The sequence below is a fragment of the Strix aluco genome, chromosome 34, assembly GCF_031877795.1.
Source record: "Strix aluco isolate bStrAlu1 chromosome 34, bStrAlu1.hap1, whole genome shotgun sequence".
Taxonomy (NCBI): Eukaryota; Metazoa; Chordata; class Aves; order Strigiformes; family Strigidae; genus Strix; species Strix aluco.
Window position 1 is genome coordinate 949,238 of NC_133964.1, and position 21,447 is coordinate 970,684.

The 21,447-nt window shown below is 52.0% G+C and overlaps 2 protein-coding genes across 2 annotated transcripts; both read left to right on the forward strand.

The window, feature by feature from the left end:
* The first annotated feature begins 5,219 nt into the window (after window positions 1-5,219).
* Window positions 5,220-6,194, forward strand: LOC141917162 (olfactory receptor 14J1-like). The gene has a single exon (XM_074810246.1). The coding sequence runs from the start codon at window positions 5,220-5,222 to the stop codon at window positions 6,192-6,194; it is 975 nt and encodes a 324-aa protein (XP_074666347.1).
* Window positions 6,195-19,670: 13,476 nt separating this feature from the next.
* Window positions 19,671-20,636, forward strand: LOC141917163 (olfactory receptor 14A16-like). The gene has a single exon (XM_074810247.1). The coding sequence runs from the start codon at window positions 19,671-19,673 to the stop codon at window positions 20,634-20,636; it is 966 nt and encodes a 321-aa protein (XP_074666348.1).
* Window positions 20,637-21,447: the final 811 nt, after the last annotated feature.

A 21,447-nucleotide genomic window follows, 5' to 3' on the forward strand; every position in this document is an offset into this window, starting at 1 on the left:
TATCAGCCAATTCCCTCAGACTCTGGGATGCATCTTGTCAGGTCCTACAGACAATGTATGTTCAGTTCCCTGGGTGGTCACAAACCTGATCTTCTCTTACAGTGGGAGGGACTTTGCTCCCCCAGTCCCTGTCTTGTGATCCATCCACTTGAGAGGTGTGGGAAGAGAGGTTGCAAGAGAAGACTGAGGCAAAAATCTTGTTCAGTGCCTCAGCCTTCTCCCTGTCTGTTATTCATAGTTTTCCACTCTTATTCACTGAGTTTATACAAGTTTTTTACTTTCCTTTTCAGGTTGATGTACCTGTAGAAGCCCTTCTTCCCATGCCTTGCCAAGTTCAGCTCCAGCTGCACCTTGGCCCTCCTGACCCCATCCCTACACAACCCAGGAGCGTCCCTCTACTCATCCCAGGGTACCTGTCCCTGCTGCCTCTGCCTGTTCATTTCCTTCTTGCCCTTTACTTTGACCAGCAGGTCTCCACTCAGCCATGCCCCTCTCTTGCCTTCATTTCTTGATTTCTTACACCTGGGGATCGATAGAGGTTATTCTTCCCCCCAATGCAGGAATGGCCACTTCTCCTTCTAAAACTTAAACATTCTGTTGGCAAAATCCCAGAGTTTCTCAAAGGCTCCTGGATTGAAGCTCCATTTTGTGAGGTGTTCATGCTTGTGTGCAGGTGGCTCGCCCTGATTGCGATGAGGCATCAACACAAGATCACAGGATAAGAAACTGCAGGACACCACAGCTGGAGTTGCTGGGTTTGTACTGACCAAAGCAGGAATCAACATGACAACCCTCTTAGAAACACTCTAGGAGGGCACAAAGCAAGCAAAGCCAGGGGCAGTGGGGAAAGAGCAGAGTTGGGCTTTTTGTAGAGGAATGTGTGAGGATGATCAAAGAGAAGAACATGGGAGGGAAAAGGAAGAAAAAGAAAAGCAAAGGTTAAGCTCAGACTTGATGAAGACTGCATCAGAGGTTCCCTGCCAAGTGGTCAATGACTTCAGTGGGACAAAATTTAAGAGTTGATTGCTCCAAAATTATGTCTGCTCCCTTCCATGGTCATGGGGAATGTGAGTGCTCTCCGTGTCATCATGATGGAAATAGCTGTGGTGGAAGGAAATGCACCGTCACCCATCCTGGAAGGAACCCCAGTGGGTCTGTAGGCCATGCACAAGCACCGTCAGTGGAGGAAGGAGAAACGAGGTTTGGGCTGTTTGTATGCTGGGCTGTGGGAGTGGGAAACATCGGCCTCTATAGACACGTGTCCAGTAGTGATCTCTCCAGGAGCTGATCTGAGACTCTGCACCTGTCCAAGAGCTGCTCCTGGGATCCCCTCATCCCTCCAGTACCCCCTAACACACACAAACACACACAAACACGCAGACACATGCATGGAAACACAAAAATTTATTTCTCCAGCAGAGAGTAATGGAACATCTGAGGCTGGAAGGCAGCCAGCTTTGAAATTCTCTGTGCCGCCTCTTCATGCTTATTTTTGTCAGGAGCTCCTTTCTCATCCATATGCGCCTTCTCCAGTGTTGATTCAGTTCCTGCATATCTGGTGGTGCTATTCTGGAGCTTGAAGAGGAGATCCTTGACCATCAAACACCTCTCACCTCTTCTCTTCAGTGTCATATCCCGTGGGATTCTGCCAAGCAGGTTCCTCAGCAGGCCAAAGCCTGCTCACTGAAGTCCTGCTCTTTGCCTTCTTCTGTTCTCTCAGGAGCCTCAACTCCACTTTCTCACCCCTGAATGTTACATCCCCGACCAGCTCTTCCTTGTTTCTAAGTATGATTTCCTGCAGGACACCTCCCCTCACTGGTTCCTCAGTCACCCTTGTCAGGATGATGTTGTCAATTAACTCCCAAACCCTCCTGGATGACTTTCACTGTGCTCTGTTGCCCCTTCAGCAAATATTGGGAGAGTTTAGGAGTGCCATGAGGTGCAGGGCTTCTTCCAGTTGAATGCAGAAGGCTTCATCTACTTCCTCTTCCTCATCTGGGGGTCCATAGCAGACATCCACCCACCACAGTGTTGCCCATGACCCTTCAGCTCAGCTGAATCATCCTCCATCCCCAGGCAGAGCTCCACACATTCCTGCTGCTCCTCCCATAAAGGGAATCTTCCCCTCAGGGTCCAGCCCATGGCCTTATCAGTACCAGACCCCCAGGACCCCACAGTTTCTCCAGCAGAGGGGATTTGTAGTGCCCTGCAACTCCTCATGCTGTTCTCTTGTGAGAGACACCCCAGTCAAGATAAGCCAACTGCACGCAAATACTAAAAGCTGAACAAAGTTTTCTACAGTCCATCGGAACCTTGACAAAACCTGGGATTTCTCAAACTTGTAGTTTTACAAGGAAAAGTGGCTAATCCTACATCATTGGGAGCAGGGGGCGAACAGCCTCGTACATCAGGACAGGCTGGGACGTGACCGACTGAGCAGCAGCTCTGAGGAGAAGGGCCTGGGCACTACGAGGGATGCCCTACGAGCCAGGAGAGGATGGACACAATGAACAAGGGCAGCTGCCTACAGGGCTGCATTCTGAGGACCGTGGGCTACCCTGAAACCCTGAGTTACCATCCCCCTCCACTCAGCACTGGTGTGGCCCCACACACACGGATGAGTACCAGGGTGTGGCTTCCTATTTTGGAGAAGTAGAGAGGACCTGGAGAGTGTTGAGTGAAGGTCTGCCAAGGCGGGGTTTGGGACCTCGTGCCCATGGACTTTGTGGGGTGGCTGAGGGACATGCAGTTCTTTGGCCCAGTGGTGTGGAGGCTCCAGGCACTATAGGAGTAGCCTGAGAGTGACTGAGGGGGGATTTCAGAGATGATGGAGCTTTTCTTTGTAGTGAGATACATCATGAGAAAGACCTAATGCCACCAAGTGCAGCTGGGGAGGCCCAGACTGGACACAGAGAAATGGAGCAGCCCCAGGCTTTGTGTTTCAAGGAGCAGCCAGGGAGGATGGAGAGATCTCAGTAAAGGAAGGGAGATGCTCAGATGAGAGCAGGGTGTCGTGGTCGGGTAGATGTCTCCAGTCGGCAGAGAAAGAGGTGCAGGTGTGGGACACGGTGGGACAGCCTGTGGTGGAGATGATAGAGGGATGAAGAAAGTCTGAAAATCCCCCAGCAGAGATGAGCTCTTTCTGCCCTTGGCTCTGGCTGTTGTCTCTGCCACTGATGTCTATCAGGAAGCACCTTCCCCTTCCAGCACTGGGTCTCACGGCCTCCCCTTCCCCACCCGAGAGCCTGGGAGGTGTTGGACCATAGTTTTGCCCTTGGCATTGCCCATCCCCACATCAGACTGCCCCAGGAAGAGCCCTGAGCAATGTGTGAGGGACATGTTGCCCTGGGAAGGGAGATCCAAGAGCTGGGTATCAGACCTCCGCATTAGGCTTAATGTAACACATCCAGGTTTACTCAGAATCTGTTCCACCTTGACATCACTGGTTTTTCCCTGTCATCTCTGCCTGGAGTTTTCTGCTGTAACCAGACCCTGGGGAGGCTTGGTCAGTAATGGTCCTCAGTGGGACCCATTAACACTCCAAGGATCTTTTGGTTTGCATCTGGTTTGGATGTCTTCAACTTCCTATCGCTGCCTGAGCTTCATGGACTCAGCACCAAACCCACCTGAGGGGTCATTAAAATGCCTTGGGCTGGTCCTCTGCTGCAGAGCTGGGCCGGGCTCCTGGGACGGAGGGAGCTCAGGGCAAGTGGTCAGCGCTGCAGAGAGACAGCTCTGCCCAGGAGCAGCTCCTCTGCAAAGCGCAGCTGGGCTGAGGGCACTGCCTGCAGGCACCGAGGGCAGAGGAGCCGGGCACAGAGAGGGGAAAGGCAGACGGCAGTGGCAGGATGCTGAGAGCTCACTGGAGGAGAAATCTTCCCAGCCCTTGACACAGTAAGTCTGTGGGTGCAGGGCAATGCAGCTGCAGGTGGTGGAGGGATGTGGTGAAGCCGGCACAGCCCCAGGAATGTCCCTGGTGTCCGGAGGAGGAGGACGTGCTCCAGAGCAGGGCTTCACTGCTGCACTGTCAGAGGGACAGGCCATGGCCGCTGCCTTCTCCGGGGGACGGCTGCAGGGGTGTGCAGCCACAGGTGCAGCCAGGGGTGCCCAGGGCTGTCCTTGAGAGCAGGGTCCCTGCAGCCCAGGGGCTGTGTGCTGGGACAGGGACTCTGCCACCTGCCAGGGTCAGCACTCAGCCTGCCCGGGGAGCTGCCCACGGCGCTGTGGGGAGAAGCTGTGTGGGGAAGGAGAGACCCCCGGCAGGGCAGGGTCCTTCTGCTGTGGAGGGGTCTTGTGAAGCTGTTGCCAGGACACTGGCACAGGCAGCTTTTCAAGAGGAAGCAAAGGCAGGGGATTTCTTGATAATTAAGACCTTTCTAGGGTCTCTGATTTCAGCTTTCTTTTAAGTAAAATGGAAAGATATTGCCAAAAGTGAATAAATCAGTGACTCCTGATCTGTTACACTGGGGGATCAGTGGATCTGCTAGAAGCCACATAAAGTGCCTTCACCCACCCCTCTACCTACAGACAGCATCAGTGCTCATCTGACTTAGACCTTAGGACCTGCTGACAGGGAGATGACCCTGGGCAGGGTCCTGCTGCCAGGAGGGGTCTCCAGGGCAGAGCTGAGCACACAGCGGGTGGGATGGGGGCTGTGAGCACTGGCAGGGAGGAGACTTAGAAACAAATAGCTCCTGCAGGTGTATCTCCAGGCAGCAAAGAGCCAGGCCACCCCTCCTCATCATTCTCTCCGCACCGCACGAGAAAGGAGAGAAGAGTTTGGAGAAATGGGCTTTGAAACTGGAGACTTCTAAGCTCACAAAAGCCCAGTTTCTTCTTCAGATACGGTGCTAGTGAGATTATCCTCTAGCAGAGATAAGTGTAATAAGCACAGGGCACCTATGTGGTGACCAGCACGTCACTTGTGGGCAGAGCAGCTCTCCTGACTCTGCACGAGGGTACAGGGAGCGGTTTTGTTGATCAGGGCTCCCCTGGGTTCTGTCTGAAAGCAATGCGACAGATGTTCTCCTCTGCTTCTTCAAAGAAAGTGCCCTCACTCAGCAGCACGAACCAGAGCTCATAAAAAGGAGTTAAATGAAGCTCCCCCAAAGAAAAAGAAGTCATTTTGAGGGGGTGTTTAGGATTGACTCAAAGAAATCTGTCCTAACTTGTCAATGTTTTCTCTTTTTTCAGCACTCCCCCATGCCCAGGGAGAACAAATGTCCAACAGCAGCTCCATCACTGAGTTTCTCCTCCTGGCATTTGCAGACACACGGGAGCTGCAGCTCTTGCACTTCTGGCTCTTCCTGGGCATCTACCTGGCTGCCCTCCTGGGCAACGGCCTCATCATCACCGCCATCGCCTGTGACCACCACCTGCACACCCCCATGTACTTCTTCCTCCTCAACCTCTCCCTCCTCGACCTGGGCTCCATCTCCACCACTCTCCCCAAAGCCATGGACAATTCCCTCTGGGACAACAGGGACATCTCCTACTCAGGATGTGCTGCCCAAGTCTTTTTCTTTTTCTTCCTGATCTCAGCAGAATTTTCTCTCCTCACCATCATGTCGTACGACCGCTACGTTGCCATCTGCAAACCCCTGCACTACGGGACCCTCCTGGGCAGCAGAGCTTGTGTCCACATGGCAGCAGCTGCCTGGGGCACTGGGTTCCTCAATTCTCTCCTGCACACTGTGAACACATTTTCACTACCACTCTGCCAAGGCAATGTCCTGGACCAGTTCTTCTGTGAAATCCCCCAGATCCTCAAGCTCTCCTGCTCACACTCCTACTTCACTGAATTTGGGCTTATCATGGTTAGTGCCTGTTCAGCTTTTGGTTGTTTTGTTTTCATTGTGGTGTCCTATGTGCAGATCTTGAGGGCCGTGCTGAGGATCCCCTCTGAGCAGGGACGGCACAAAGCCTTTTCCACGTGCCTCCCTCACCTGGCCGTGGTCTCCCTCTTTATCAGCACTGGCATGTTTGCCCACCTGAAGCCCCCCTCCATCTCCTCCCCATCCTTGGACCTGGTGGTTGCAGTTCTGTACTCAGTGGTACCTCCAGCACTGAACCCCCTCATCTACAGCATGAGGAACCAGGAGATCAAGGATGCCCTGAGGAAACTGATTGGACGTTTTACGGCAGCCTTAGACTCTCATTTCTCTACAAGTTGCTCCCACTGTATGACAACCTAAACATGTCTTTCCTTCTTTATATAGTTATTTTTTTATTTTTTCCTTTTGTGATTATGTGTTCTAGAAAGAAATTCCATTAGTCTTTCCCTCCCACATCAGTATTCTCCTGTCTTGTCAGACCCATGGTCATTGTGTAAAGGAGGAGCCAGGCACTCTGTGTCTTTAAGCAATATAAATGCACCCACAAACTGTTCTGGCATCCATCCGTAGTAGGGCAGGAATAAACGGGAATGAAAACACTTTCTGCCTTTACTGCCTCAGGCATCTGGTACTATTCTGAGGGGATGGGATGGCACGGAGTGTCTGCAGACTCCTCAGGATGTGCTGGACAGGAGAGCAGGGGATGCAGGGTGCCCCTGACCTTCTTTTCCTTGTGCCATGGGTACCTCCCATCTCTGGGACTGACCCCTTCCTGCCTCCAAGGAGCTGCTGTGCCCTTCAGAGGGGCTGAGGCTGTGGGGTGAGTGCCCAGAGCACCCTGCAGTGGGCACTGCCTTGGGACCAGCCCAGACTGGGCTTTGCTCGGGAGAGAGGATGAGAGTGGGCAGGGGAGGTGGGAGAGCTTGGAGGGAGCTGGGCTGGGATGGAAATTACTGGGGAGAGAAAAATCACCAGCATATAACTTGCACTGTGTGACCACACAGGTTGAGGACTCAGACCAGGACATTTGTGGTGCAGAGCCAGGGCTTGTGGAAAGGATCGAAGACAAGCAGGTGCAGGAGAGAAGAGGCTGGTCTGTGCCCTTGGTGGCATGGACAGACCACGAAGGTGGCCCAGGGCCTTCATCACCCCCCAGCCTCTCTCATTAGCCATTTCCAGCACTGGCTGCTCACCCCAGGGCTATGGACGAGTCTTTCTGCAAGACCATCTCCATCCTCCTGCTGCTCTCAGTGCCTGGATGGGGGCAATGGCCAGCCCTGCCCGGCCTCTCTCCTGGCCCAGACCCCAGCAGACCCTGGAGCAAGGCTGTCTGCAAAGACCAGCATGGGACATGGCTGGGTCTGGGCAGGGGTCAGATGTTGGGGGAGCTTCCAAAGTGGCATGGCCATGGGGAGAAGAAGCCATGAGGACTGTTTTAGGGATTTTGTTGGGGAATCTTTCAAATATCAGATATCAAATGGAGGAGGTGATTGGGAAAATCCAGCACGGATTTACCAAGGGCAAATTGTGCCAATGTAACCTGATCACCCTCTTCTACTAAATAACATCTTCTGTTGACATGAAGAGAGTAGTGGATGTTGTTTCCCTGGACTTCAGCAAAGCCTTCAACACCGCTTCCTACAGCCTTCTGCTGGAAAAACAGGAAAGATACAGATTGGAGGGGTGCTCTGCGAGATGGGTAGGAAATTGGCTAACAGGCTGCACTCAGAGGGTGGCGGACAATGTTTTTCACTCAGGCTGGAGGCTGCTGAAAATCTTGATCCCCCAGGAAATCATACTGGGCCCCATTCTGTTCAACATCTTCCTAACTTATCCGGAGGACGGGGTTGAAATCACCCTCACAAAGTTTGCTACAACACCTCACTGGATGCTGAGGTGGACACGTCGGAAGTCAGAGCCATCTTATAGAGAGACCTGGACAGGCTGGAAGAATGGTCCTGCAAGAACAGGATGAAGTTTAACAAAGGGGTTTAGCCTGAAGTTTGGCAAAGTCCTGCCCTTGGGTGGGAATAACCAAAGAGCCCAGCACAGGCCAGGATCTGTGTGGCTGGGAGCAGCCTTGCTGAAAGGGGCCTGTTCCTGGGGGACAGCAAGCTGAAGATGAGCCAGCAGTGCAACGCTGCAGCACCAACGGCAAACAGGCTCCTGGGCTGCATCCGCAGGGGCGTTACTAGCAGAGACAGGGACTGGATCATCCCACTCTGCTCAGCACTTGTCAGGCTCCACGTGGAGTCCTGTGTCCAGTTCTGGTCCCCACGATTAATGAAAGACCTGGACAGACTGGAGATAGTCCAAAGGAGTGAGAACAATCATTCACTGGAAGAAACTCCCCAAGGGATGTGGTGGTGTCCCCATCACTGAAGGTTTTCAAGAAGCAATTGCCCAGGGTTCTAGATAATCTCAAGTAGGCTCCCTTTGTACCAGATGACCTGTTGAGGTCCCTTCCAACCTGGGCTGGTCTATGAGTCTAGGATTCTATGAATATCTCCATCATTTAAAAGTGCTAAACTGACCAGGTCCCAGGAGACTCCCCTGTGCTGCCCCACCATGCCCCAGTATGTCCCATTGGCCTCCAGGTAGGGTAAGACTCCTTCCCCACTCCACTCTAAGCCTCATCATCCAACTTGTATGTTACCCATCTATTTGTCAACCCATCCAGTCTGTAATGGCTTGAGTACAAGAATATTGAGGGAGACGATGTCCAAAGTCTTCCTGGAGATACATGACACTCACTGTTCTTCCCTCGTCCACAAAATCAGTTACTTCAGAAGTCAATCAGGCAGGTGAGGCATGATTTACCCTTGGGAAGTCCATGCTGACTGTGTTTGGACACGTTTCTCTCTTTTAGGAGCCCAGAAATGTCACCCAAGTGGACTGTTATACCACATACTTAATTGCTCTGATCTTTCACTTATTTCCAACTGTCCAAGATACAATGACCATTTCTAAAGTCACTTTTCCAGATGCAGACTGTCTAGGCAAAAGCCCTTTCCATTATTCTCTGCTTTTATCCTCCCCTTACTTTTTCATTCAGATATCTCTCACAGATTCACTTGCTGCTTTGAAACCAGGGAGTTAAAACTTTGCCTGGCTTTCAATATTCAATAGTTTACTCCTCATGAAACTTTAACTTGCTTTACTTTTCTTTGCTCACAATTAGGAAAAAGAATCTGTGCCTGTGTGCAGCCAGTTCTCTAAGGAAAGCAGGTGGGAGCTGGTGCAGAGGGACTGTAACCTCCAACAAGGAGAAGTTCCAGGAGGGCAATAAGAGAAATGTTGGGGTAGGGGAGGTGCGGGGGAAGGTTGTGCATTCTATGTCAGACCTCAAGGAACTGATTTTCCACCCGTCCAGACGTCCTTAGGAGAGGCCCTGCATCAGTATCTATTGGAGAATGCTGACATCACCTCTTCTCTACACTGAAAAGTAACAAAATACACCCTTGAAAATAAAACCTCATTTTATTTGAAGCTCTTTGAAATACTCATCCATAACTACACGAGGAAACTGCTCCAATTATTTGTACAAGTCTTGAAGACTTGAAGAAAAGTACAGGAAGAGACATGGCTCCTTAGGGCTTGTTTTATTTTAATGAGCCCCTGGTGTATTTGACCCTCAGGTACTGAGAGGAGATTACTCGAACCTCTCAAGGCTTGATATAAAAAGCAAAACCTGAAGTACCTTGAAGCATCATGGAGTCCCACTGAGGACCATGACCAGCAAAGCCTCCCCAAAGTCTCGTTAGGACAGATAATTGGAGGCCATGATTGCAGGTAGGCAAAGGGAAGTGCAGGCAGCTCAGGTGCTGAGAAAAGCCGGGGTTTGTTTGATGAAGCAGAAAGGTGAAGCCCTGACCCCCAGCCCCTGGGAAGGCAGATCGTGTCCTTCAACATTGCTCAGGGCTCTTCCAGGGACAGTGGGATGTGGGGTGGGTGATGCTGAGTGAAGGACAATGGGTTTACAGTCCCTAGCCTTAGGAGGGGTGTGCAAGGGGGCAATGAGGCCCCCCAAGTGCCTGAGGGCAACATGTCCCCTCATAGGCCTTGGTGGCAGAGACGATGGCTGTACCCAAGGGCACAAAGACTTGGGTTCTCTTGCTGACTCCCAGCCTTGCCAGCGCCCTTTGCCATCTCCACCACAGGTTGTCCTATGCTGTCCCACAGCTGCTCCTGTTTCCCTTCAGGCCGTAGACACCCACCTCGCTTCCTCACCTTGTCTCCCCCTGGCATTTCCACACCTTCACTGACGTCTGGCCACACTCACACTCTGTTCCTTGAATCACAGAGACATGGACTGATCTCATCTGCCTTCTCGATGACTTCTTGTGCCACCTGTTCCCTGAATCACAGAGACATGGACTGATCTCATCTGCCTTCTGGATGACTTCTTGTGCCACAGCACGACCCTTGGGGTGACATTTCTTCCTCCTCATGCCCATTCTCCACCTTCCAAGCTGCACTGTGTGACAATGTTTTTGTCTCCTGCTGTTTCCTACAACCCTCTGGGAAACAACCCTTCAAGCAGGGAACCCCACCCCTCAGCCATCTCATGGCCTTCCACCCTACCAGACAGAAGTCACCTCACCATGATCTCCCGGGGCTGCTGGCCTTTCAGCTTCTCGGGTAGACATGACCAGGCCTTGTACCTGCTGCTCTCCTGTCATGTTCTCAGACAGAAGAGACATGACAACCCAAATCTCAGCCCCCTTCCTGGAGTGAGCCTGGGCCCTTGGGCAGAGGGGATGACACAATCGATGTGCCACCCGGGTGCCTTCTGCTGTCCTGGCAGAGGCGCTGGCAGAGGGGAGCTTAAAAGCACCTCTCCCAGCCCTGAGTCCAGGGCTGACCTACCAGCTGTGACCTCACAGTCCCTTTCTCAGCCATGATCCTGCTGTGGCTTATCACCTCCACAGGCACAAGTGACCTCACAGCCCCCTTCACAGCCATTGGCTTCCTGCTGGATTAGGAGTTCTGAGACACAATGACCACATGATGCTGTACCCAAACATCACCCAGTCCCTGAGCAGATAGAAGTCAGCTTGTTTCATCAGATTTATCTGATGGATTTCCTGCCAAGGTTTGGAGTGGAGAAACATTCCTCTGAGGAACTGCCGTATTTACACTGGTGTATTTCATATCTCTATTTCTGCTTCTCTCTTTTTTCTTCTTCCTCTGTCTATTCTGGCTTCAGAGAGCTCTCCAAGGGAAAGATTCATTGAATCACAGAGTAACACAGGTCGGAAGAGACCCCTCAACCCCACGGTACTGGCTCTGGCTGGGATGGGGTGAACTTCCCCCATAGCAGCCCCTATCCTCCGCTGCTTCGTCCTCATGGCTGCAATGGTGTTGATCACACTCCAGTGGTTTGGCTGTTACTCAGCAGTGTTCGTACTACAGGAAGGCTGTCTCTCCAAACCCCCCAGGAGCTGGTACCCTCCGGGTGGGCAAGTGGTTGTGAGGGGACATAAATGGGACAGCTGACCTGAATTGACCAAAGGCATATTCCATAGCATATGGCATCATGCTCAGCAATAACAGCTGAGAGAAAGGAGTGCCGAGAGGAGGGCGTGACCTTCATTATTAAGATATTATTCTTCCAAAGCATGTACCGAATTCTTACCTCCCAGGAGGTGGCTGGACATTGTCTGCTGATGGGAAGTCGAGAATAATCATAAAATCTTTCACTCATGGAATGGCTTGGGTTAGAAAGAACCTTAAAGATTATTGGTCAGGGACACCTTCCACTAGACCAGGTTGCTAAAGGCCCCATCCAACCTGGCCTTGAACCGTTCCAGCGAGAAGGCAACCTGTTCCAGTTTCTGACCACACACAAATTAAAAGGTTTCTTCCTAATATCTAATCATAATCTTCCCTCTTTCAGTTGAAAACCTTTACCCCTTGTCCTATTCCTACACTCCCTGATAAAGAGTCCCTCCCCAGCTTTCCTGTAGGCCCCCTTGAAGTACTGGAAGGCTGTTATAAGGCCTCCCCAGAGCCCTCTCTTCTCCAGGCTGAACACCCCCAACTCTCTCAGCCTGTCGTCACAGGGGATGTGTTCCAGCACCCTGATCATCTTCATGGCCTCCTCTGGACCTGCTTGAGCAGGTGTGTGTCCTTCTGATGTTGGGGGCCCCCAGAACTGGACACAGTACTATGGATGGGGTCACACAAGAACATAGTAGAGGGGAAGAATCCCCTCCCTTGACCTGCTGGCCACCCTTCTCTTAATGCAGCCCAGGATACAGTTGGCTTTCTGAGCTGTGAGTGCACATGGCTGACTCACAGCCAGTTTTCCCTCAAAGTCCTTCTCCGCAGGGCTGCTCTCAATCCACTCATCATCCAGCCTGTATTTGTGCTTGGGATTTGCCTGAACTATAAGCAGGACCTTGCACTTGGACATGTTGAACTTCATGAGGTTTGCGCAGGCCCAGCTCTCCAGCCTGTCCAGGTCCCTCTGGATGGCACATCCCTTCCCTCCAGCATGGAGACCGCACCACACAGCTCGGTGTTGCTGGAGAGTTTGCTGAAGCTGCACCCAGTCCCACTGCCCATGTCACCAACAAAGATCATAAACAGCGCCGATACCAATACTGACCCCTGACGAACGCCACTCATCACCACTTTCCTTTCGAAAATCGAGCCAGTGATCTCAATCTTTGAGTCAGACTGTCCAGTCAATTCCTTATCCACCGAGTGGTTGATCTGTCAGATCCATTTCTCTCTAATTTATAGACAAGGATCTCATGTGGGAGAGTGTCAAATCCTTTTCACAAGTCCAGGTAGATGACATCAGTTGCTCTTCCACAGAACACTGTGGGGGGCAGCAACTGGCAAGACCGTTGTGTGTGTGCATGTCACATTGGTGTGTATGTTGGTGGGTGTAACCAGTAGTGAACATCAAACCAGAGTAACCAGTGAGTACAAGAGGCCAGGAAGCCTGGTATTTTTGATAGCCTAAGTCTAGACTGGCCACTAGAGAGCCCAGAGGCTTTGCAAGGAGCTACTGTAGCAGTAAGTTGGACGAAATCACCTCCTGGAGAAACTGTGGGGTCTTGGGAGTCAGCTGAGAGCTGAGGTGTCAACATGAGAGGAAAGAAAATCATAGGCAAAACTGTGGTGGGCAGATGTCTGGTCCAGACCTCCTGATCATGAAGAGGAAGTAGATGAGGCCTTAAGACAATTTCACCCTGGCAATGGCACAGGCTGGGGGCTGCCTGGCTGGGAGAAGCCCCGTGGGAAAGGTCTTGGTGGGTTGGGCAGGAGGCAGCCGTGTGCCCTGGCAGCAAGGGAGGGCAGCTGCCCCCCGGGGCTTGATGGCCAGGAGTGCGGCCAGGACATCAAGAGAGGGCATTGTCCAAGTTACTGCATCCTCATTTCAGACCCCCAGGACAGGAATGGTGTTGGCAAGCTAGAGGGGGGTTGGTGAACAGCCCCCGAGATGGGCCGTGCCTGGAACACTTTGCCTGTGAGGAGAAGCTGAGGGAACTGGGCTTGTTCAGCCTGGAGAAGGGAGGGCTGAGGGGGACCTCAGTGCAGCCTGGCAGCACCCATGAGGAGGCCATAAAGAATAGAGAACTAGGCTCTGCACCATGGTGCATGTTCAGAGGATGGAAGATGAGTGTTGGGTGAAAGAGGGGATGTTCAACGTGGAGATAAGGAAAAGATTTTTCACCCATCTCAGGGCTAGTCCTGAGCAGGGTGGCCACAAGACCTGCTGGTACTTCTGTCTGCCATGGTTGTTCAGGTCAGAATAACAGAGATGCCCCCAGAATCAGAACCTAGGTGGGCCTCTGCCACCTGCCTCACCCCTTCCCCTCCCGAAGGATGTTGGAGTGATGTTATAATCATCTCCAATCCAGACAGCTCCCCTTGGCCTGCCTCTCCCCTTCCTCTCTGTCCCTGTCTTGTCTCTGCTGGGATGAGTGGTTTTGTGAAGAATGTCTTCTCCACAAATAGCTGGGGCCAGCTACTGGCCAATCAGGATCCTGTAACAGGAGTGGACTCACAGTCAACATCACAATTTGTGGTGCCTTTGCCCGTCTGTCCCAAAACACTCCCTTGACTCCTCATCGCTGCTGGACCCCACGTTCAACAGCCAAACCCAACCCCCTCACTGCCCTTTCCCTCTCCCCCGCCCCACAGGTTGGCAGAGCCAGGGGGGCACGTGTCGCGTTCAGGCTTTGCAGTGCTCATGCAGAATTATTGTGACAAAGTCGGTGCTGAGATCAGACTCAGTGCTGTGGAGCAGACCCCAGCAAGAAATAACAGCGTTCAACAGGAGATCTGCAGTGGTGGCAACCATGTTGGTTTTGCAAGGGGGGTTCTGTCCATTCACTAAAAGGATCTGCTACTACCAAGATGCACTTGGTGTTTCAAGCTGTCACTGGCAGAGCTCCCACCAAATCAATCTGCCGTTGTGGCCGTGGGCCTCCACTCTGTTGGTGCTGGGCTGGGGCTTTTACTCCAGTGTAATCTGCACTGGTCACGGCACAAGACAGACAGCTCCTACCCCAGAGATCTACATCCTTCTTCGTGTTAGGCCAGCACTCACTGTCCTTCACTCTGCTCAGAGTGTTTGCCTCAGCTCATGGAGGAGCTTGATGAGATTCTCCTTGAATATTCTGAGGCACAATCCAATGCTTATTGCCCTCTGCATCTACAGCATAACAAATATTCCTTTCCCTTAATATGTGCATTGACCTGCTTGGTCTTTTCACCTGAGTCCCTTGATTTTCCCTGGTTGGAAGGTGACATTTTCACAAATTTGGTGAAGATGACGGGCTCTGTCACAGCCACTTGGAGTCGCTTTTTCTAGAGTTATTCAGTCTGGGTTTGCCCCAGATGACCAAAGAGTGTTCATGGATGCTCCTGTGCCTGCTAATAACAGGGCCAAGTTTCTCGGGTTCCCAATGGCCTCTTCAGCTGTGGGTCATCCCCAAGAATCTGCTGGCAAGGGTACCAGGATCCCTGGGGCCAGCCCACAGGAACCTGGGCCTTCCCAGTAGAACCTATGGGTCTTGACCAAGACTTACTCTTGAGTTCCCAGACTGCAGGGAATGCATTGCATTTATTGTCACTGGTGTTAGTGACTATATGCTGCTCTGCTAGAAACTGAGCTGCCTTCCTGTTTTCTCAAGCCCATTTTGTAAAATCTGTAATTCCATTTCTAAATCTTGTACTTGTCTGACATCTAACTCCAGCTTTTTATTTTGTAAGCAGAGCCTATATCTGTGGGCCCTGCTATCTTCCTCTCTTTTGATTAAGTTGGTGTCTTAATTTGGGAAATTCTTCAGCGTCGTGTGACATGGAATTCTTCCAGGCATGTTCCTCATCAGGCCAGAGCCTACTCTCCTGAAGTCCTGCTCTTGGCCTTGTTCCCTTCTCTCAGGAGCCTCAACTCTACTTTCCCACCCCTGATTGTTACATCCCTGACCAGCTCTTCCTTGTTTCTAAGTCTCATTTCCTGCAGGACACCTCCCCTCACTGCCTCTTCAGTCACCCTTGTTGGTATGATGTTGGCAATTAAATCCAAAAATCTTCTGGATGGCTTTCACTTGGGTATGTTGCCCCTTCACCAAATTTTGGGATAATTTAGGTCTGCTATGAGGACCAGGGCTTCTTCCAGTTGAATCATCTATTTCCTCTTCCTCATCAGAGGGTCCATAGCAGACATCCACCCACCACAGTGTTGTCCATGACCCTTCAGCTCTCAGCTGACTCATCGTCCATCCCCAGGCAGAGCTCCACACATTCCTGCTGCTCTCTCCCATAAAGGGCAACTTCCCCCCTGGGTCCAGCCCCATGGCCTTGTCAGTACCAGACCCCCAGATTGGAGAGACATGGATTTGATTGATGGACCACTCAGAGATAAGGAACTGGCTGGGCAGTCACAGTCCAAGGCTTGTGGTCAGTGGCTCAATGTCCAAGTGACAAGTGGCATCCTCAGGGGTCAGTTTTGGGACCGGCATTGTTTAATGTCTTTGTTGGTAACGTGGACAGTGGGATTGAGTGCACACTCAGCAAGTTTGTCAATGCCACCGAGCTGTGTGGTGCAGTTGACACGCTGGAGGGAAGGGATGTTCCATCCAGAGGGACCTGGACAGGATGGCGAGCTGGGCCTATGCAAACCTCATGAAGTTCAACAAGGCCAAGTGCAAGGTCCTGCACATGGATCGGGGTAATCTTAAGCACAAACAGAGACTGGGCAAAGAGTGGTTTGAGAGCCCTGGGGAGAAGGACTTGGGAGTGTTGGTCAATGGAAAACTGACCGTGAGCCAGCAACATGCACCTGCAGCCTAAGAAGCCAACCATTTCCTGGGCTGCATCAAGAGAAATGTGGCCAGAAGGTTGAGGGAGGAGGTTCTGTCCCTCTACTCCATTCTCGTGAGACCCCACCTTATACACTGTGTCCAGCTCTGGAGCTCCCACCATCAGAATGATATGGACCTTCTCAGACAGGTCCAGAAGAGGCCACAAGGATAATCAGGGGGCTGGAGCACCTCCCTTATGAGGACAGGCTGAGGGAGTTGGGATTGTTCATCCCAGAGGAGAGAAAGCTCCAGGAAGACCTTCTAGAGGCCTTCAAGTACTGAAAGGAGGCCTAGAGAAAAGATGCAAAGGGATGCTTTATCAGGGAGTGTAGGGATTGGATGAGGGGAAACAGCTTTAAACTGAAAGGGGGAGATTTAGATTAGATGTAAGGAAGATATTCTTTACTGTGGGGGTGGAAAGACACAGGAACACATTGCCCAGTAAAATTGTGGATGCCCCCTCCCTGGAAGTTCTTCAAGCAAACTGGTCCAGTCTCTCAGCACCCTCATCGTAAAACATTTCTTCCTTATAACAAATCTAAATCTACCCTCTTTCAGTTTAAAACGATTGCCTCTTGTCCTGCCATTACAGGTTCTGGTAAAAAGTCTCACTTTGTCTTTCCTGGACTATGATCACTATGTTTTCATCTGCAAACACCTTGGAGGGTTCCCAGACATCTCCCAAGATGGTGTTTGGAGGCATCAAGCACATGACCAGTATAGAGAGGCTGAACGCTCTGGGCTTACTGGTGTGGAGACTCCAGACAGAATAGGAGTAACGTGAGAGTGCTTGAAGAGAGGTTTCAGAGATGGTGGAGTTTTATTTCATAGTGGAAAACAGCATGAGAATGAAATAACACCAGAAAGGGCAGCTGGGGATGTCCAGGCAGTACACAGGGAGAAAAAGTATTCACTCCAAGAGCAGTGCTGCAATGTAACAGATCACCCAGAAGGAGTCTGGATCAGTTCAAGGCTTTTGGAAGATTTCAAAAACCAAAACCCAACATTTCAAGGAAGAGCCAGGGAGGACGCTGAGATATCAGTAAAGGAAGGAAGATGCTCGGGTGAGAGCAAGGTGGGACAGCTGGGTGGGTGATTACAGCCTGCAGGGAAAGAGGCACAGGTGATGCAGTACCATAGGACAGCCTGTGGTGGAGATGACAGAGGGTTGTGGAAAAGGTGAAAGCACCCAACAAACGCAATCTCTTCATGTGTCTATGACTGTTCTTTCTGCCACCGATGCCTGTGAGGAGGCACAGTCCCCTGCAGCACTGGGGCCTCATTGCCCCCTTGTCCCTACTCAGGAGCCTGGCAGGTGCACATCTCCATCGCCCACTGCCCCAGGAAGAGCCCTGAGGAATGCGTAAGGGACAGGATCTCCCTTCCCAGGGGCTGGGGGTCACGGCTTGGCCCTTTGGTTAATGGGGTCAGGGCTTGGCCCTTTGGCTTCATCAAACACATCCAGGTTTCCTCATCATCAGAGCCACCTTTCCTTTGCTTTTCCCTACCTGCCATCACTGCCTCCACATTTCTGCTCTAAGTGGAGCCTGGGGAGGCTTTGTCAACAGTGTCCCTCAGTGGGATCCATTAAAGCCACAAGAAACTTTGGAGTTTGAATCTAACTTTGACTTCCTCAGAGGTTCCTTCAGCAGCTTCTGAGTGTCTGATGTTCAGAGACACATCATCAAACCCACCTGAGGGGTCATTAAAATGCCTTGGGCTGGTCCTCTGCTGCGGAGCTGGGCCGGGCTCCTGGGATGGAGAGAGCTGAGGGCAAGTGGTCAGCGCTGCAGAGAGACAGCTCTGCCCAGGAGCAGCTCCTCTGCAAAGCGCAGCAGGGCTGAGGGCACTGCCTGCAGGCACCGAGGGCAGAGGAGCCGGGCACAGAGAGGGGAAAAGCAGACGGCAGTGGCAGGATGCTGAGAGCTCACTGGAGGAGAAATCTTCGCAGCCCTTGACACAGTAAGTCTGTGGGTGCAGGGCAATGCAGCTGCAGGTGGTGGAGAGATGTGGTGAAGCCAGCACAGCCGCCAGGAATGTCCCTGGTGTCTGGAGGAGGAGGCCGTGCTCCAGAGCAGGACTTCCCTGCTGCACTGTCAGAGGGACAGTCCATGGCGGCTGCCTTCTCCCGGGGACGGCTGCAGGGGTGTGCAGGCGCGGGTGCAGCCAGGGGTGCCCAGGGCTGTCCTTGAGAGCAGGGTCCCTGCAGCCCAGGGGCTGTGTGCTGGGGCAGGGACTCTGCCAGGCGCCTGCCAGGGTCAGCACTCAGCCTGCCCGGGGAGCTGCCCACGGCGCTGTGGGGAGAAGCTGTGTGGGGAAGGAGAGACCCCCGGCAGGGCAGGGTCCTTCTGCTGTGGAGAGGGTGCTGCGTGAGTCAGGGCTGCTCACAGCTCCACATCACCCTCAGGACATGAGCAGAGGCAGCATTTTAAGAGAAAGGTCAAGGCAGGGATTACTATAAAGAGAAGGAGCTTTCTTTAGTCTGTGTTTACAATTTCCTGCTTTTAGGGAATTTGGGGCTGCAATGGAAAAGGGTTTTTCTGCTTGAAGAAGTCAGTGAAATTCCTGAGCTGTAACTCTGAGTGAGCAGTAGCTCTGATAACAGCCTCCTAAAGTGCCTTCAGCCAGTCCCCTGCCTATGGGCAGATCCAGCATCACCCATCAGGGTTGTTCTGACCTGCCCTTTTCTACCAGCAAACAGGAATATGCACCCAGCCAGTGCCCTGCAAACAGGCAGGTTTCTATAGGGCCAAGGTGAATGCACAGAGGTTGGGACGGGGTCTGTCCATGCTGACAGGGAAAGACCTGGCACAGGGAAGCACCTTCTAGGAGGAAAAACTCCAGACAGCAGGGACATGGTCAGGGAATGAGAGGAAATGCAAACAGAAACGTGGGAGGGTGATTGCCCTCCACCTCAGGAAGGTGCAAGCACAGGGCAGCTGGGAACAGGCTCGACCAGCTCCCTTCACTCTTCACTAGGCCACAGGGAATCTGGACTCACAGCCATTCTCTCTGAGTGCAGCAGAAATGCTCAGGATTTCTGATTTCAGAGAAAAGTCAAACGGCACGATGGGGGAGGTAGGAAAAAAAGATTGACTAAAATTACTTTCTGCCACCCATATTCCTTAGAACTAGGAGTGCGGATTCTGACAAACCCTTCTAAAGGAGGAGTGATTTCATCTGACTAATTCTGAACATCAAACCTAGTCCCTCCTCCCCCTGCCACATTCCCACACACCCACTGCAGTGGGGCAGGGCTGCCTTCTCCAGAACCCATGGGCAGAGGCCCTGCCCATCACAGCATGAAATCACAGCATTAGCTGAAGAAAATGAAGCTGAAGTCAGGAGGCTGAATGAAGGGATCGCCCAGAGGCAAAAAAAAAGAGTTGTGTGTGGGGTAGGGGAAGGGTCTACAAAGAAATGCCACAGGTTTTGCTCAGAGAACTCTCTGCACACTTGCCACTGGCTTTTTTTTCCTGTAACAGTCCACCAGATCCAGAGGCAGCAAATGTCCAACAGCAGCTCCATCACTGAGTTCCTCCTCCTGCCATTCGCAGACACACGGGAGCTGCAGCTCTTGCACTTCTGGCTCTTCCTGGGCATCTACCTGGCTGCCCTCCTGGGCAACGGCCTCATCATCACCGCCATCGCCTGTGACCACCACCTGCACACCCCCATGTACTTCTTCCTCCTCAACCTCTCCCTCCTCGACCTGGGCTCCATCTCCACCACTCTCCCCAAAGCCATGGACAATTCCCTCCGGGACAACAGGGGCATCTCCTACTATGGATGTGCTCTCCAGCTATTTTTCTTTTTCTTTTTTATGTCAACAGAGTATTTGCTTCTCACTGTCATGGCCTATGACCGTTACATTGCCATCTGCAAACCCCTGCACTACGGGACCCTCCTGGGCAGCAGAGCTTGTGTCCACAAGGCAGCAGCTGCCTTGGGCACTGGGTTTCTCTATGCTGTGCTGCACACAGCCAACACATTTTCCATTCCACTCTGCCAAGGTAACACCCTGGACCAGTTCTTCTGTGAAATCCCCCAGATCCTCAAGCTCTCCTGCTCACACTCCTACCTCAGGGAGCTTGGGCTTATCATCATTAGTGTCTGTTTAGGTTTTGGTTGTTTTGTTTTCGTTGTGGTGTCCTATGTGCAGATCTTCAGGGCTGTGCTGAGGATCCCCTCTGAGCAGGGACGGCACAAAGTCTTTTCCATGTGCCTCCCTCACCTGGCCGTGGTCTTCCTCTTTATCAGCACGGCCATGTTGGCCTATCTGAAGCCCCGCTCCATCTCCTCTCCAACCCTGGACCTGGTGGTGTCATTTCTGTACTCAGTGGTGCCTCCAGCAGTGAACCCCCTTATCTACAGCATGAGGAACCAGGAGATCAAAGATGCCCTGAGGAAATTGATAACCAGATGGTATTCTGAAGCGATAAACTGCTCATCTTCTGCTGCACAGCAGTTATAATATAACTCTGTACAGGTCCAGCCTGTCTGCTTTTTGTGTTGTTGGTGGTGGTATTACTTGTAATGATGTTGTCTTCCTCTTTCTAATTCACTGTCTGCGTTTCTTTTGTGATCGAGTGGCTTGGTAAATGAGGAGCCATGATCTCAATGTGTTTTTACAAAATAAAGGGTCTGTAGTGAATTTTTCTTCTTCTGAGATCCTTCCTCTAAGACTTTATGGACCAGCACAAAAGATTCCTGTATGCAGAGGTGAAGGGGAAGAAAGTCCCAGCATGGCAGCCCTGCCAGGGAGCACTTGGTCTTCCAGAGATGTTCTCTCCTCCCTTCCACACTCACTTTCTCATCCCTTCAGTTTGGAGTAAGGCTTGAGTGCTCTGGCAGCTTGGTCACAATCCTGTTGTGTGACAGGCCTGTGACCACAGGCAGGGACAGGCAATGGGCACTTCTGTGACAGCGCTGGCCTCCGTAAGAGCAATTCCATCATGAAAGAGGATCTGCTCAGGGCACTGCCTGAAGGCTGAGCTATTCTTCCAAACCTGCTATCAAGAACATGCCCAAGAAAGTGGCCCACAGATGAGATGAAAACACCAGTGAACAGCTGAACAGTGTGATTTGCAGGGTGGGAGCACACAGCAGTGTCCTCGCACAGCCAGGCCTCCTGGGAGAGACTTGAAAGATGAGGGTCTGGACTGTACCCGTGCTCACTGGACACACTGGGGAAGCTGCCTGTGCTGGTTTGACTGGGATAGAGTCAATTTTCTTGCTAGAGGCTGTGTTTTGGATGTGCTGAAAACAGTGTTGATAACGCAGGG